The following is an 18,257-nucleotide window of genomic DNA, read 5'->3' on the forward strand; positions in this document are numbered from 1 at the left end:
TTTTTTATATAGGTAACTTTAAGACCATCGTTACGCTGTGCGTAAAGAATGTACAGAGAAATTTGTAGGTATTTTTTGAGGAACAATTAATTTGTTAATGATATGTAGCTATTTAATTTTTCCCTTTCCTTTATTGTAATCATTCTTTTTTTTTTTTTTTTGTTCGTTTGTTTGGAGAAAAAAGTTGATCTTTTTTTTTTTTGTTGTAGATTTGTCTGTAATACAGTAAAAAGTGCAGGAACACAGTTATTCTATGAGGACACTGCATTAGCATTAATAGCCACTTGTTTGTTATTGCTACAGGCTACTGAGCAGTATAACAGTCAATACTAATACTGTAGATGGACTCTGTGGAAAATGTGACTCCTCTATTTCTTTGTAAACACAAATAAGATAATGTTTTTAAAGCTAATATTTTCAATAATAGCTGTTTTACAAGGTTACATTTACTTATCTGAGATAGGTAAATGGATTTGAGGGCAATAAAGATTTAATGTGCTACATCCAGTAAAACAGATGCTGGACACAACAATGTCACAAAGCCAAAGGGTTGGGGGGAGGTGGAAGGACACTAAACTGAACTCACCATCACGAGACGTGGTGAAGCTTCTTCACAGAGCCAGGTTATCTACAGTTCAGTTTGAAAGATTCTCTCTGTGTTTGTAAATCTGTAATATACCATTCTTTTGTGGCCTTGTTTCACCTGGAAAAAAAAAAAAAAGGTTTGGCAGGCCATCTTTTTTTTTGTACTTAAAAGTAGCCTTAAAGAACAATAAAGTGCTCTTAAATCACAGGTGTGTTCCTAAGCCTCTGTATTGCCTGGTGAGATAGGAATTGGTGTGTGTGGCAGAAGCAAACCTCTGGCACATCCTGCCTTCCTTCCAAGCCATCCCTACCTTTTTTAGAACCATAACCCCACTGGTGGGGCTGCCACAGCCTCAGTCTGCAGTTCAGGGGGCTTTTCCCTACAAGAGTTTGTCAGGAAATTCTTTACAGCCATAAAAACCCTGCTGCTGCCCCAGCAGCCGTGCTGGGCCTTGAGGAACTCACCTGGACAGGAACTGGTTTGGAAAACACCAGCTGGTGCTGCATTTCTGTTCCTGAAAAGACCAATTTTGTGGCACTTTGTTCGTCCCTCAACTTCTTCAGGGAAAAGAGCTGAATTTCAAATGTCGACCTCCACAGTCCTCTGGTCCAGGTGAGCAGTATTCCAATGGCACTGGAGATGGCTAATCCTTAAAAGGTAGTTCTAATTCCCTGAGTTTGAGAAAGCCCCATGAACCAGGCAAGAAGGGGGGCTCTAAAGTGGAAAAAAAAAAAAAGCCCTAAAAGGAAGGAGACATGAAGTTCCTGTTGGCTCAGCAGGGTTTGGAAGCATGGCAGGCCTGGCTCAGGGTGAGGAGATGCCATGAGAACCCTTCAGGAGGGTTGGTGGAACATATCTGAAACACATCCCTGCTGAAGCCCTGGGAAGAGGCCCAGATCCCTGCTGGGAGGGCGTGGGAGGCAGGCCCAGGACAGCACAGGGGCTGCTCTCCCAGGGGAGCTGCTGTCCCTGCAGGGAAAGGGACAATGTCCTGCACCAACGATTTGGGGGCTCCACGACACAGGCCAGGCACGTGGCTGTCTCCCAGGTCAGTAACTTACAGCAAACTCCATTTCCTGCAAGGGAAAAGGGATTTTCTGACTGGCACCGTGGAGGAACCGGCCCAGACACACAGTATTTAATTAAATGTCCCAGCATTTGTAGTGGCATCTTCTGGGAGCTGAATGAGAGGCACCTTCCAGCTGTGCCATCTGTTTGTGAAAGATGATCAGGCCCCCACACACACCAATTCTGCTGATTTCAGCCCAGGCACTGTTCCCATGGCAGAAAGCAGAGCTGGCAGCACAGACACCCCCAGGGATGCACAGCTCGGGCAGTGTCCTCTCCTGAATGCGCTTTGGATGCATTTCAGGCTGGGCTGGCTGTGAGAATCACCTCTGCAGACAACCCCATCCAGAGGTCAGCAGTGCTGCTGTGAGCAGGGGTGGCAGCACGGCTCCCAGCCCCGTGCGGTCACAGAGCTGTGCCCAGTGACCCTGAGTGCCCACAGGGAGCCCCGGGCTGCCCAGCTGGGCTGAGGGCACCTCAGCAGCCTGGCGGTGGCACTGCTCAGGCTCCCTGTGAATGGAGACTTCTCCGGTGTCCCTGCGCTGCCACCAGCTCGTGCTCCCAGCGTGACACCCGGGCAACACCCAGAGCAGCATTTCCAGGGTGTTTGTGCACTCCCCAGGGCTGGCACGCTCAGCTTGGCCCGGGGACTGCTCACACTATCTTCAGATCCTTCTTGGAACGTAAAGCCCTCTGCATGCTCCTGGTCCCTGTCCTCTGGCACAGCCACAGCCCCAGGTGTGTTCCCAGGTCTCCAGCTCTCTTCCCTTAGCAGACAGTGATTCCACAGCTGGATTACAAGGTATGCTAAAGCACATTTGATAGAAATTGTACCCATTGAATAACATTTTTAACCTCTCCTGAACTGGGAACATTCTGCCCCTCTCTGGAACAGCTACCTCAAGTGCTTTCTTGGGTATAAGACAGCCAAGACAATTTAAATGTGTATTTTAAGCTGCAGTGGGACCAGTGCCAAGGAGCAGCCCATTCCCAGCACAGGCTGCTCCTGAGCTCCTGTGGCCAGTGCCCTGCTGCAGGAGGAGCACCACGAGGAAATTCTCCTTGTGAAGGATCAGGAGCCCAGTTCAGCCAACAAGGGGCAGGCTCAGGGGTTTAGAGCTGCCAATTGCTGTGGCACTTGGGCATCCACAGCCAGGGACATTCCTCCCTGCTGGGAATGGTTGGCACGGGATCAGTTACACCTGGATATTCCCACTGGAATGCATTTGTATTGCAGCAGAGCTGGAAAATACAGAATTTATTTTTCCACAGGCTCATTTCACATAATGACAAAGCAGTTACTGACACATTTCACTGCAGTCACATGAGACCCTCTCAATCTTTTCTTGCTCAGCCAGTTTCACTGCTCACTGCTGCACCGTTCAGTCGAATTTTACATTTTATTTTGCTAAGCAGCAGCTTTCTTAAATGCCAGGGAGAACATGTGTCTTCTGTCCATCACAAAGAGACACAAAGGCATCTGTCAACACCAGGCTGTGTCAGCCAAACGCCTGCTACATTTCATAGTCCAAAAGCTGCTTATCTTCCAAGTGTTTACTCAGTTTGGGGAAATACTCTGCACACAGAGCCCCTCTGAGAGCCTCTGCTAGCTGGGGAATCAAGGTTACCTTCTACAGTGCAGGAAAACACAGAGCTCTGATCTCCTGCTTCCTGAAAACAGTGAAATACTCTGGGTTGAGCTGTGTTAATGACATCTGGCTTGTGTGTTAAAATATAAACAATGTGCCACTGAGTTAGACTAGTTCTAGGGAGTTTAAAACTACAGATTTTTTTTTTTTTTTCTTTCAGAGGAAAAAAGTCGATTCAACACATTTAAAAATAATATTTCCCAGGCTAAGCCTGAACCTCTGCTCTCACTGCCACACTGCAATATTCACTTGCCTGTTTTTGTTTTTTTTTTTAGTGGGGGAGTAGAGATGAAAATAGTGAGAAGAACTAACAATACTCACAGATCAAAGCAAGGGCTTTTCCTTTTCCTTTTTCCTTCCAAGGGACGAGTTCTTGGGCTCCTGCTAAGAAAATCGTACAGAAAATCTCAGATTATCACCTTCCCCAGAAGAAAGTGCGTGTGACTTCAAAGAGCCCACAGGGAACCAAGGCTTTTCTCTTGATTTCCCTGACATACCTGGAGTGAAGTTGATGCAATTTTTCCTCCTCACAGGCTCTGAGGAGTTCCTGGCCCTGTCCTGTCCCATGCCCTGACACAAACACACCTGCTCAGGAAACACACCCCAGATCAGAGCTGCTAAAAATAAAAAGTCACCCTCTGCTGTGAAGTGTTTCACCTCAATACCAACCTTTTGTCACTGGTCTCTCCTTCCCAGTGGCTCTCACACCTCCCTCAGGAACTGGAAAATCCAGATGAAAAGAGGTCATTGATTAACCTGCAAGTCCCATTAATGAAGTAACATTAATGAGCAGCAGAGCTGGTTGTTAAATGTAAGCAATATTCTCAGTTTTCCCCTAGAACCCAGCACATTAATGCACAGGTACATAATTCACCTTTTGCTGTGAGAAAGCCCCAAGGACACATCAGGAAAGTGTCCAGAGGAAAACAACATCTAAAAGCACTCCAGACATTTGTGGTGACCAAGATGTGACTGGCTGAACAGGGCTCAGAATCACCAACCACAGAAAGGTAAAATGCACTTCAGCTTTTAAAGGTGTTGCATAAATTGTCCTGTTTCAGAGTTCTTTGTTGTGCTCCCCTCCTCTGACATCTAATTCAGCCTCCAGCTCCCTGGTCTGGGCAAAGTAATTAATGTCATGGACTCAAACGTGGAGTTTTCAGGTGGGAAAATGAAGAAAAAACCAAGAATTGCAAAGCCACCATTTAAAACAATCCCAGAGCTTGTTTTAAAGATTTCCTCACAACAGAAAATAATGCTTTGCTTGCTGCCAGGCTTACAAATGCAGGCTGTGAGTCAAGCTCTGACCTTTCAGGATGATGCAAAATCAGCAGCAGTAAATCAAACCGTGACTTTGCTGACACGTCTGTACCTCTGAGTGATTAATCCAACAAAGAAACAATTTCTGCCTGGAAATGCAGGAAGAGGAGTGTGGGATTCTCCTCCTGCTCTGCCCTGTGGCAGCTGAGCTCTGGATGCAGTTTTGGTCCCAGCAATTCTCACAGGAAATGTAAAAAACACTGGGGCAAAGGCTGAGGACCAAACTCAGTGCAGATCCACCCATCAGAGATCACTGAAGACGGAGTGGAGGCAGGAAATATTCTCTGTTTAGAGGGAAAGGTTGCTGCTGTTAGCTCTGCCCCGTGGCACATCCATCTCCTCTCCATTCTGTCCTTCTGGGACACATCCCCAACAAACCACACGGATTTCCCTAAGAGAAGTGTCCGTTTTACCAGCACAGTTAAATCAGCTCACACATCACTCTGGACTTTTGAGATTTCTTCACACAATTCCCCAACCATCCAAAAACTGGTTTTCTGCCTTTCTACTGCTAAAGAACAGACACAGAGCATTGCTTTTCTGCTGCTTGCACGAATCTCCACTGCTGTGTGGCTGTTTGCCCTGCACAGACCCAGGGACAGCAGAGCAACATCAAATGCTGCAGCGCCTGCAAAGCTTTCTTGCCATCAGTTATTTGGGTTATCACTCACGTGATCAGTCCTAAAGGATCTCTCACAACTGTGCTGTGCACTCCCAACGCTCAGAAAATATTTCACTCCAGTTTTTCAGGGGTGAAATGAAAATCAGGTTATTCTGAATGATGACATTTGGAGTTAATTCTGTTCTTGAGGCATTTTGCTTCACATTTTCAAGTTTTTGACACGGCCACAAAACAGATGGGTTCATTTTGAAATTAAAGAAAAAAGAAAACAGATCCTTGGGAATTGGAGGAGCACAAAACAACAAAACCCAGTGCTGGGAGAGCAGCAACATTTTGAGAGTTGAGAAAGCTGCAATTTACCCAGGCTGGTGAAAAGCAAAGATTCTCCCCTCAGGAAACCTCCACTGCTGAGCTCTGCATCCCCAAAGTGGGAACCAGCTCCAGTCCAACCTCAAAGCCAAACAGTGCAAGAGCTCCCACCCAGGATGGGGTTTGGGGCCCAGGGGCTGCTCACTGAGCTACAAAATCACAAGTGAACCCTCCAGATTTGTATTTATTTATTCAGCCTGGGGTGGGGAGTCTGCCCAAGCAAATCTGTTGCTTTAATTGCTCTGGAGGTACAAATTCAGAACAACATTCCTGCCCTTCTTGAGAGCACCAGAGGAGCTGGGTGACAAGAGAGAAACAGCCCTTCATTTCTGCCCCAGAGGAGCTGAGAGCTGCTGGGACCCTTTGGAGCCACAGCTCCCTGCAGCTCCACAAAATCTGGAAACCCCAAAAGAAAAAAATATAAAAATTGGTGCTGAGCCTCAGGAGAACTCCCCAGAGACAAACCCTGGGCACACAGAGGGATGTGCCAGGCTGTCAGCAGCCGGGGGATGGACTGGACCTCCCCAAACCTGTGACAATACCTGTGCTGGGAAAGCTCCAAACCGGGCTCCAGCCAGCTGCTTTCCCTGCCTCTCCTCCAGGTTCCTCTCCTTGTGCCCCTCACGGCTCCCATCCAGGGCTGGAACAAGGGAGGGAAGGAAAACATGGACGTGGAAGGACAAAAGAACTGCTGCAGCTTCACTGCAGCAGAGATTTGGGGCAGTGGGTGAGGCTTTCCAAGGATTTCTCAGTTCATTTGCTCTTCTCTCATAATGGAAGTTTTGTATTTTTTTTTTTTTTTTAGTGAAAAGTTTAACTGGGGAAAAGAGCCAATGGCAACACTGGGAAAGGTTTGTAAAACACAAAAATATCAGTAACACCACTGAAGAGCCCAACAAATTACAGGTCATGGTAACTTATTTACACTTTGTACTGAGTTCACTCAGGAAGTGAACAAACTCCCTTTTTTTTTTTAACTCTCCTCTGGAGTATATTTATGAAATATGATCAGGATGAAGAAATGCTTGTTAATTAAGAATTACTATTTTATAAAACCTAAGCCCAATTCTTACTTGCTTCTTAATTCTGTTCCATTAGCAAAGTCAAGGCACACCAAATGAATCCAAACTTTGGTTCCTGGGGACAGAGCTCGAAGTGCCAGTGCAGGGCTGGGAGAACCCAGCCACCCCTCCCTGCCCCTCCAGCCTGGGCTGCCGAGCCCTGTGACCCCAATTCCAGCTGAGTGTGGATCTCAGTCCCTCTGGGATCACTGGGACAAAGCCAAGCTCCGGGCACTGAGGTGGGGAACAAACACCACCCTCAAAACCAGAAATTCCCTTTAATCAAGAGCATTCAAATGACATTTCCCTTCCTGATGTTTGTGTTCCACAAACAGAACAGCAAAGCTCTTTGGGGACTCCTCTCTACTTCGGCTGATTTGTTGCACCAAGCCCAGGGCCCATCCTGGGCACTGCCCTGCAGGAAAGAGCCAAACTGAACCAGAGAGCAGCTAGAAGGTAAGAGCAGGTTTATTCATTCCTCTTGCACACACATAACTTTTAAAAATACATGCTTAGGGTAAGATTGTCTTTACATTTGACATCAGACTTCTCTCAGAACTCTGAAAACCAGTTTAAAACACCATCAAAGATCATCCCAAGCTGGGCATCCAAAACCGAGGCCAATGAATTCCAGCAGCTCCTGGAGCAGCTCCTGTGCAATTCCAGCTGCAGGGCATGGCAGTGTGAGAGGGGAGGCAGAGCAGCATCACCCAGAACCTGCTCTGTTTACTCTCTTGCCCTCCCTGCAGCCTCCCCTTAGGCAGCCCAGGGCTTGCCCTGGCCCCACACAGCCCAGGGAGCTCTGCGCCTCCCACGGCAGCCACAGAGAGGACAAAGTGCTTTAAACAGCAATGTTTCCAAAAAGCCCAGGAATTCGTGACATCAAACTCCAAACTGTGACACCTCGGCTTAGAAGATGCCTGAAATCCCCTACAACTAAAGCAACAGAATAATTTAGGAGCAGTGCTTTGGTCACACTCTGAATCGTGCTGGGCTGCACGTCCCCATGTCCTGAGTGTCAGCCCCCCTGACACCCCAGTGACATTTCAATCCCATTCTTCTCCAGTATCTCACATCTACAGGTATTTTGTTATTCTCTGCTCCCACAGGACTTTTAGGAATTGCTGTCTTGAAGTTATCTCACCGAATCTCTTAATGACATTTCCAAATACTATCCACAGGAAAAGAAATGAACAGATTCCATCGTGGCTGGGAATGAAACCAGGATCTGTCCAGCCACAGGGCAAAGCTGTGACCTGCTCCATCCCTGCCTTGCAAATCAGGGCTAAAAAAACCCCAGCTTAAGTTTGCAGCATTACTAAACCCAACTGAGTTCATAGGGCAGAATTTACAGCTCAGTCATCCCAACTACTGCCCAAGGAAAAATCACAGAGTGCCCAAATGCATGCAGGAGACAAGCAACAGCAAATGTTTTAATCAGAGGAAAATTGCCTTTGCGTAGCCAAATAGTGGTGATGCTATCACATTCACAGCACCTGCATCTCAGTGTCCCCAGCTTGGTGCCAAAAATGAGAAATCACCGGGATACAGCAATAGGATCTGTCCACTGGGTGGGACTTGAGTGAGAGCTTTTCATTAAAAGTAATTTATAAGGTAATTTAGAAAATAAAGGACCCAAGGGAAACCCAACAGCAACTTCAGGAAAGTAAGATGAATTTTTAAAAACCTGGAAAAGTAGAAAGAGGTGCAGAAAAGATGATACAGAACCTTTCTTTGAGAACTTTGGCCCAACGTGTCATCTGAAAAATAACTTTAATTCATGATAGTGCCGGATTTTGGCATCACTGGAAGAAGGCCCACGACCCAGAGCTGCCCTGACTCCACTTCCCTCTGAGTTCTGCTTTCAGTGCTAGCACAGAGGCTCTGCCTGCCCCGTGAGAGGCCCCAGGCAGAGCCCCCAGGGCTGCAGGGCTCTGCAGGCTCCAAAGTGCTGCTGCCACAGCCACAGCCCAGCCCAGGCACAGCCACAGCCCAGCCCAGGCACGGCCACAGCCCAGCTGCTGCTGCTGCGTGTGACACACGGGCTGCCATGGCCAGCGCTCCTGCCCGCCCCTCACAGCGCCAGGCAGTGACACTGACAGTGACAGTGACAGTGGCAGTGACAGTGACTGACAGTGACAGTGACACTGACACTGACAGTGGCAGTGGCTGACAGTGGCAGTGACAGTGACAGTGACTGACAGTGACAGTGACACTGACAGTGACTGAGAGTGACAGTGACAGTGACAATGGCAGTGGCAGTGACTAACAGTGACACTGACACTGACAGTGACTGACACTGACAGTGACAGTGACTGAGAGTGACAGTGACAGTGACTGACAGTGACAGTGACACTGACACTGACAGTGGCAGTGGCTGACAGTGGCAGTGACAGTGACAGTGACTAACAGTGACACTGACACTGACAGTGGCAGTGACAGTGACTGACACTGACAGTGACAGTGACACTGACAGTGACTGAGAGTGACAGTGACAGTGACAATGGCAGTGGCAGTGACTAACAGTGACACTGACACTGACAGTGACTGACACTGACAGTGACAGTGACTGAGAGTGACAGTGACAGTGACAATGGCAGTGGCAGTGCCCTGGCACCAAGGGCCGCTGGCCAGGCAGCAAACACCCTCAGAGCTGTCCCCCCCAGGCCCCCCGGTGGCAGCAGTGCCTTGGGGACACCGTGCTGTGCCCAGGGCTCCCCAGGCAGCCAGGCCCCCGGGCTGTGCCGGGCAGGGTCCCCTGCAATCCCCCCTGCAGGGGCTGGGGCTGCCAGCAGGGCACAAGAGTGAGAGACACCTCCTGCTTGCACTGCCTCCAAAACCACGCTGGGAAAGCATGCCCAGGCCTTTCCCTGCCCTCACCTGCTCCCTTCTCCAGACCAGGAGGGAATTCAGCCCAGTTTTCCACAGAGGCCTGACTGCAATCATTTCATTCAGAGACAGCTGGTGCATAAATATGGATCTCCCATTTGAAGTCACACTGGCAATTCCAGCAACTGAAAAAGCCAAAATGTGGGTCCTGGGAATGGCAGGGCAGCTTGAAGGAATGAAACCCCCTCATCCCTCCCCCCTCAGACACAAAAAACCCCAGAGCAGAGCTGGGAATATTAAAAGCAAAGGCTGGAGCCCTGTTTAGGAAAGCAGCAGTTCCAAGGGGGATGCTGCTGATGTCATGGCATTTAAACGTGGCCTGAGTCACAGGTTCCTGAGGAAGTGGCAACACCTACGGAATTGCTGGATAAAAGTCAGCCCTGGAAGCACAAAATGAAAATAAAAACACTCCCAGACAAAGCAAAAACCTCAAGGAAAATCGTGCCTGCTTTAGAGAATCCCTCCCTGCTAATGTGGGGGAAGTCTGCCACTGGGAATGGAGATGGACTGGGAGTGGAGATGGACTGGGAATGGAGATGAAGGTGGGAGTCACTGAGAGCCCTCCTGCAGGGAGCCTGCAGCACTGGGGATGTGGGGAGAGAGGGAAGGGGAAAATAAACAGAAAGAGGAAAGAAGGGACACCAAAAGCCATCAAACCCCAGAGCTCAAATACTCTCAGAGCACAGACATGGAAGCTTCCCTCCTTCCCTGCTTTTCCCAGTGAGGAAACAATGCCAGCAGCTCTGCTCCAGGCAGCTTTAGCCTGCACTGGTTTCCTCTGGGAAGCAAAACCATTGCAGCACGGAGCCTCCAGCCTGCACTTCACATGCCTTGAACCTGCAGCATGCACCAGTGCAGTTCCTGAGAGGAGCCAAGACCATCAGGAGACCACAAAGACCACTGGACCAAAAGGGAAATGAAGGCAAAACCCTACAGCTGTCCAGTTTAACGTCTCCTCTCTCCTGCTTCCCAGTGCAGAACAGGATTTCACTAACAAATCAAAGAATGAATCATCCTGCTGGGATCTTGCACAAGTCGAGAGTCCCGGTGCCAAGGCTGAAGTTCCACACGAGCCTGAGTTTTTGCATGCTCAGACTACTGCAGCAGCAACCCACAGCCAAGGAATGTAAGAACAGAAAGTAACTGGATGGGAGAGGAGGGAAATTACAAGGAATCAGTTTTGAAAGCTCTTTGATTTGGAGCAGCACAGCACTGTTCGGCTGCTCCTGTCCTTTCCTGTTAGCTCTCTACAATATTTTGTTAAGAAGCCATTTGACATTTTTACATTGAAAATGAAAGGCACGTGCGCATGTGACCTTCACTGCAGAGACAAAGCCCATTGTGCTTCCTATCAATGTCCTACACAAACATCCAGGCAGGAGCAGGAGGAAACAGGCATTTAGGGAGATGGATGGAGGGATTGGTGCTCCCTGCCAGCCAGGAAACACAACCCAGGCTGTTTTTAGAACTCCTGATTGTCCTTTTCCCCCTAAACCCAAGGAGCTCCAAGGCAAGGGAGCTCTGGCTTGATGAAGCAGAAGGAACCTGAGCTGGTTAAATTCTGACAAATAACTGGTGGGTTCTGAAAATCTATCCTAAACAACCCCATTGCACTTGAGTCACAACAGGCCGATAATGTAATTAGTGAGGCTGCAATTAGAGCTTGAACTTAAATACAGTTGGAGCAGACACCTGCACCCTCATCCTGAGGTGAGATCACCTGGGCTGGGAAATGAGGTGAGAAAATGCTGCCCTAAGTCATGGAACAGCTGAGGGTGCTTAGAGCACAGCACTGCCACTCCAGCTTAGAGCTGCTAATTCTTCTGGGAGGAGCTTCAGCCTGGTTAAAATAATCCTCAAGCGGCTCATTCCAGGCATTCCTTTCCAAGCTGGGCTAGTGGAAGGATGAGCATGGCTGGGTGGCAGAGCTGGCCTGAAGAAAAAGGGGAGCATGAGGCACAGCCTGGTTAGTAAGCCTTCAGCATGGCAGCAGAACAACAGTTCTGACCCAGAAATAACTGAGAATAAAGCTCAGAGAGGTTCTTGACAAATTATCAATAAAAGTAAAATGAGAGGAAAAAAACCTCAATAAACTGTTAGGGTATTTTTACTTCCAAACCTGCCACGTGCTGCACAGGTAAGAAAATGAACTTTCCAGAAATGATTGTCCTGGAAAGGTGAAGAGGCAACAGAGAGGGCAGCTCCAGATGAATTTCAAACCTAAAGCATGGCCTGAGTGGTGTTTTTTGGGCTCTGGAGAAGGGCAGGCAGCTGCAAGGGAAGGAGAGCTGGAAATGGGGCAGGTAGGCAGGGTTTCCATGGGTTAGGAATTTACACCCTGGCACAGTCCAAAGTCCTTCTAGTGTAGTACGACCCAGGATAACTGAGAACAGAGCTCAGAGAGGTTCTTGACAAATTATCAATAAAAGTAAAATGAGAGGAAAAAAACTCAATAAACTGTTAGGGTATTTTTACTTCCAAACCTGCCACGTGCTGCACAGGTAAGAAAATGAACTTTCCAGAAATGATTGTCCTGGAAAGGTGAAGAGGCAACAGAGAGGGCAGCTCCAGATGAATTTCAAACCTAAAGCATGGCCTGAGTGGTGTTTTTTGGGCTCTGGAGAAGGGCAGGCAGCTGCAAGGGAAGGAGAGCTGGAAATGGGGCAGGTAGGCAGGGTTTCCATGGGTTAGGAATTTACACCCTGGCACAGTCCAAAGTCCTTCTAGTGTAGTATTTCTGCCTTTGAAAACAGTTAATCCAGGTGCTCTGCGAGAGCAAAGGTGCACAACAGCCTCTGGAAGGAAAGTCTCATTCTGGCAGGATGTGCACAAGCACATCAGCTGCACCGAAAATGAAATAAAAGAAAAAAAGTAATTAATGAAGCCAAATGGTAACTGGCTGGAGACATCTTCCAGGCTCTGTTTCTTATGAAGTCAGCTAAAATTTCCCATGTTGCAAATTCTTCTTTAATGGCTCTCTTTGGAGTATAAATGCTTACTTGTTTCGAAGGAAAGCCTTGCATTGTTATTTCAAGAAGAAATTAAAAATATGGCAGTAAAGTCCCACCACTGAGCTGCTCCTGCTCTCCTTCCCTGTGTGCACCCTGAATGCAAAGTCCCAGAGCAGCAATCCCTGAGCCAGGGACACCAGAGTGGCCTGGAGCACGTGGAAGGAGCAGAAAGGCTGGGGCTGTGCCAGCCTGAAATGGATTTTCTTCTGCAAGGATGTGAGCAATCCTTCCTATTCCCACAAGAATGGAGAGCTGGGACTCGCCTGGAACTCTTAAAATTTGGTTCTTCTTTGAAGAGGAACTATATAAAAATAAACTCATGGGTTGTGTGAGAGGCAGAGTGTCCTTGAGCAGCAGCAGCAGTGACCTCACCCATCCCTGGCCTCGGGGAGAATCCTGCACAGCAAAGTCTGTTCCCAAAAACCATCTCAGAATCTCACTGCTTTTATGGTGTGGTTGAAAAAGGGGAAGAAACTCAAAGGGAAATTGGGAGCTGGGTGAGTTCTTCATGGCCCAGCACAGCCCCAGAGCAGAGGTGAGCTGGAAGGGCTGCAGGAACCCTTGGATTTGATGATCTGAAGGGTCTTTTCCAAGCAAATGCTTCTCTGATTCCATCACCAACCCCAGCCAGGCAAGTTAACAGATATTCAGGAAGAACTGGCTTACTAGAGGGAGAAACAAGTGTTAGCAAATGGTTCCACAGAGCAAAGCTCAGAAATAAACCCCATCTCAGTGAGTTTTCTAAAGAAGAGCACAAGTGAAAAACTAAAATAAAGTGCTTATAGATGGCAGAGTCACTCAATTTTGCACATACTTCTGTGGCATCTGTTTAAGGTGAGCAGCCAGAATTTATACAAAGAAACAAGATTAGAAACATTTAATGTCAAGGGGTTGGAAATGACCTTTAAGAGGATCCAGTGCCACCCCCTGCCATGGACAGGGACACGCAGAAATGGGGCAAGAATATCAAAGATGACAAAATGGGAACTTTAGTTTACCTCACTGGGCTTCTCTGAGGACACAGGGAAGTGAAAACATTTTTCCAAGCCCAAGCAACGATTTTAAGGCCTGGAACAGTCACTGCAGTTTTCTTTGTTGCGCCAAAACGCCTCCAGTGCTGCTGCCTTCTACCGAGGCAGAATGTCCTTGGTTCTCGGGAGCCATCTGGGAATGGAACTCCTGTGGGTCCTTCTCAACCAACCTGTCTGGGCCACCACGGACCCTCCTCCCTGCATCCCAGTGTGATTTGCACTTTGGGGCAAATATCCCAGAGCTGAAGGCTCCAGACTCAGAGCAGCCACTCTGGGAAGGGCTCTGGCCACGGCTGTGGTGGCACCAGGACAGTCCCAGGTGTCCCTGAGGGAAATCCATCCCCAAGGAGCAGGGCTCCAGGGAAGGCAACTCCCACAGAAACTCACTCTCCTCACTCTGATGGATGTGGTTCCCAAATTCTAAACCCCAGCCAGCAGGACACACTGCAGGGGTGGTGGAGAAGCAAAATTCCAGCTGGCACAAGTGGGAAATCACAACAGAAGCTGCCATTCCTTCCATCAGTTTCTTTAATGCTCAAGCACAGAAGCGGTGTCAGAGCTCTCCACTGAGACCTCCTAGCAGAATGAAATGTCCCCAGATGAGGCACAGGGGTGTCACAGCTGCAGGCTGCCATAAAATGCCAGTATATTCCTATTAGATAATGAAATAATGTGAGCAGGATCCTTTGAGGCTGCTCATTCCCTCTTCCCAACAGGTTTGGTTCACACCTGGACAGCCCTGGCTGGGCCCTCCAGTGGAAGTTCAGGTTCTCCACTGTTAATTGTTTATATTTACTGTTTAAAAGGAATCACCAACAGCATTTTATGAACTGTTGGCTGGCACCAGTGGAGAAAATTCAGCACTTTTCACTGGTGCCATGGTGGAGGAGCTCCTGGCAGCACCAAGAACATTCAAATCCCAGCTCCTCCATGAAGAAAGGAGAGTTTAGCTTGTCCCAGTAAACAGCAAGCACTGGAGCCGGGCTCTGGGCAGAAATCCTGTCTAAGTGCACACAAGGCAGCAAATAAATGTGTTCATCTGCCATTAGTGTTTGAATGTACATTCATTCATTCATTGGAATGGATTCTCACTCAATAAATTCCCAGAAATTCATTAAAAGCAGTAATTTCCAACAGCCTGCTTTAGAGAATCCCTCCCTGCTAATGTGGGGGAAGTCTGCCACTGGGAATGGAGATGGACTGGGAATGGAGGTGAATGTGGGAGTCACTGAGAGCCCTCTGCAGGGAGCCTGCAGCACTGGGGATGTGGGGAGAGAGGAAAGGGAAAGGGAAGGAAAGGAAAGGAAAGGGAAAGGGAAAAGAAAAGAAGGAAGACAGGACACCAAAACCCAGAGCTCAAATGCTTCCAGAACACAGACATGGAAGCTTTCCTCCTTCCTTCCCAGTGAGGAAACAATCCCAGCAGCTCTGCTGGAACAAGAACTATTCTGGTCCACAAGGAGAACAGAACCAACATTTTAGTCAGACAAGGGAGGATATTCCAAGCCAGAGTGAAGAGTTCTGCACATCAGGGACATCAGGGGAGCAGAGGGCCAGGAAAGAGCCCAGCCTGGCAGAGCTGGTGGCACTGCAGTGACAGAGGGAAGGACACATGGCACTAACCCTGAGCCTGAACCCTTCCTGCCCTGCACAGACACCTCCCAGGCAGAGTTTCAGGCACTCAAAACAATTATTAATGTTTACCAGGCTCAGAAAGATGTGCAGCTTTCAAGTCTTAGATAACCCCAAACTGCAGAGCCATTTACACTCCACGGTCAGCAGCTCCCAAAGATAAAAAAAGCAGATTATTCCCTTTAAACTCTCCTGGCACCAGCTCGTGGCTCCAGCTGGACTATGGCATGGTTAAAAACATGCCAGCAAAGCCATGATGTATTTACACTGCTTTAAAAATGCAGATTTCAGGGTTTCAGTCTCAGCCTTCAGGGCCTGACCACCAAGAGATGATTTGCTCTGATTACCAGCTCTGATTTTCAAAATATATTGCATTCATATATATTTTTATATTACACTTCAGTTACCTAAACTAGACATTCCCCTAGGTAAGAAATGATGTAAATATAATGACTATGGTAATAAATAAATAGAAATAATAGCTATTTTAGACAATAATGGCTATTTTAGACAATAATGGCTATTTTATACACTTGGTGCAAACCTCAGCAGGTTTCAATACATCATTTCTGATCAGAAGATGGGAGTTGCCTATTTTTGACCTGACTGAACTTGTTCTCATGAGAGAGAAGCTGGGAAATTTTCTACTAAAAAAATCTTCAGAGCTTATATTAAGGAAGGAACTAAAATAATTGGATTGACCAACTAATTTTCATACTATATCTGGGAAAAAGAGGCTGCATGGCAGATGAAGCGATTTGCATTTTTTCTAAGCGAGTTTACTCATAAACCCCACAATATAAAGCTATGAAAGGGATTTCAAATTTCCTTCTAAAACCTATTCCGAGTTAAGACAAATAGATTCACTTTCAATTTTGCAGTAAAATGTACTGTGAGATTTTAAAACTCCATTTTTCTCAAGCTATTTTTTAAACTCAAGGATTTTCAAACTTCTGTTTTTGCTTATTAAGCCACTTGAAAAAATCCAATGAACCAAAAAGGAAAAGAGAATTGCTCTTTTTGAACACCTGCAAGGTTCTGCATGACCACACCCAAGAACAGCAAAGTCAGAGAACAAATTTCTCATTTCACTGAAGCATTTCCCTACAGGTTTTGACTGAATCAATGATCTCCTAAAGTGATTTTTGACCATAGAACAGAGACTTCCCTGAGCTTCAGGGGAGCCTAATCATGATATAAATGCATTTTGGTCTTTCCTGGGCAAAAATCAGTCAAAGCACTTTGTTTCCATAGCATGAAAAGATGGGATCTTCACAGGGAGTAACAACTCCATGGACACATCCAGAACAACTGCACCTGAAATTCGTGTTTGCAAATAATTCCTGTGGTGGAGGCAGCAGGTTCAGCTCCTTCCCCACTCCTCCCCACCTTTAAACACTCAATTTAACTCCCAAGAGCAGAAAGTGCTCAATCTTCACAAATTCTACCTGAAGTGCCCCAAATCTGAGCGAGATGAAAAAAGCCATTCAGAATTGCTGCTTGGACATGGCCACTGAGAAGCAAAATAAAACCCGGCCCAAACAAACCACCCAGAATTACTTAAGCAGCATTTTTTATATGTAAGCCATATTTAGAAACTTTAAAAAAAAGAAAAAAAAACCCACAAAAAAAAAAGACAGACCAGGTTTGAACACAAGCACATTGCTGCAGTTATTTACACAATAAAAATGAAAACATGGTGAGTTCTGTCCATGAGAGACTGCTTTTTCAGAGAAGTTATTCATGGCAAAACGTGGGTTCTGTTTGTTTGTCTTTCCAGCAGCCAGGAGGGGTAAGCAATCATTAACTCCTCAAAGCAGAGATAAAAGGCAGGGCTGCACTCCAGAGCATCCTCCTCCTCCTCAGCACCTGATTTCAAACTGTTTCATCATCACTCATGTCCCAGATCTGCAACAAAAAAAGGAATTTTAGCTTGTGCAGTTTAAATATGTTCTTAAAACACTGAAAAATTCACATTGCTGTTTAAAAGCAATAATAAATAGCATTTTATGAACTGCTGACTAGCACCAATGGAGCATTACAGAAAAGTCAGTATTTTTCACTGCTGTTAACAACCACACACCAATAATTATTTGTCATCTTGGGGGTATTTTTAACATCTACTTTCCAGTATTTGTCACTTTGGCTATTTGGTCTATTATCATTTACAGAAAATAAATCAATTTTTTTTTTGCTATTTATTATCATTTATAGGTTTTTTTGGTAATCTTGGGGGTATTTTCAACATCTACTTTTCAGCATTTGTCACTTTGGTTATTTGGTCTATTATCATTTACAGAAAAGAAATCAATTTGGTTATTTGCTATTTATTGTCATTTACAGATAAATAACAAATAGCCATTTACAGACAATAAATAAATGTGGCTATTTGCTATTCATTGTCATTTACAGTGAGGCTCAGATGAAGTCCCAGCCATTTTGGGTTGGTTTGCTGACTCATTGGCACACACCTCATGTGAGTAATCACCTCTAATAAACAGCTTATCTTACTAAACACTGCAGAGAAATTCTAGACATTGATGAAGAATTAGTTGGTCGTTTTACACCTAGATATTAGATCTCATAAACAGCACCTTAAGGACAAGAAGTTATGTGGGAATTTGTGGCTTTCTACTGCTTAAGAAAGAATTAAACTACAGCATTTTTTTCCTTCATTGTGCTTTTACTTTCTGACTTGCCCTTGGCCAGTAAATGGTTCTGGGGTGGGGGGAAAATGAGTATTTTCCCAGAATATCCAGGTGTCCTTGTGAGCACACGGAGGTGCAGAGGCGGAAATTCACACCAGGGATTTGCAGAGGTGTCTGGGGGGAGAAAATATTCTCATTATATCCTCCAAGCTTTTCCTTCTTGAGAAACAGGGATGCTCCTAAACCACTTTTTTCTGATATTTTAGAGGTTTAGCTCATGGCAAAGCCCCTCTTTGTACCTGGCAGGGTTTAAGCTCAGGACTAACACGGGTACTGAGCCTCCAGCTGGATTTAATACCAGCAACACCAAG

General features: G+C 46.6%; 1 protein-coding gene across 1 annotated transcript in view; it reads right to left on the reverse strand.

Moving 5' to 3' along the window:
* Nucleotides 1–15,774: 15,774 nt before the first annotated feature.
* ATG7 (autophagy related 7) overlaps nucleotides 15,775–18,257 on the reverse strand; it is a 78,658-nt gene continuing 76,175 nt past the window's right edge. Inside the window, exon 19 of the mRNA XM_041427561.1 lies at nucleotides 15,775–17,146. Coding sequence (XP_041283495.1) covers nucleotides 17,114–17,146 — 33 coding nt within the window. The 3' untranslated portion in view covers nucleotides 15,775–17,113. The remainder of the gene's footprint in view (nucleotides 17,147–18,257) is intronic.

Source organism: Onychostruthus taczanowskii, unplaced genomic scaffold (genome assembly GCF_017590055.1).
Source record: "Onychostruthus taczanowskii isolate IOZ18803 unplaced genomic scaffold, ASM1759005v1 scaffold116, whole genome shotgun sequence".
NCBI classification, from domain to species: Eukaryota; Metazoa; Chordata; class Aves; order Passeriformes; family Passeridae; genus Onychostruthus; species Onychostruthus taczanowskii.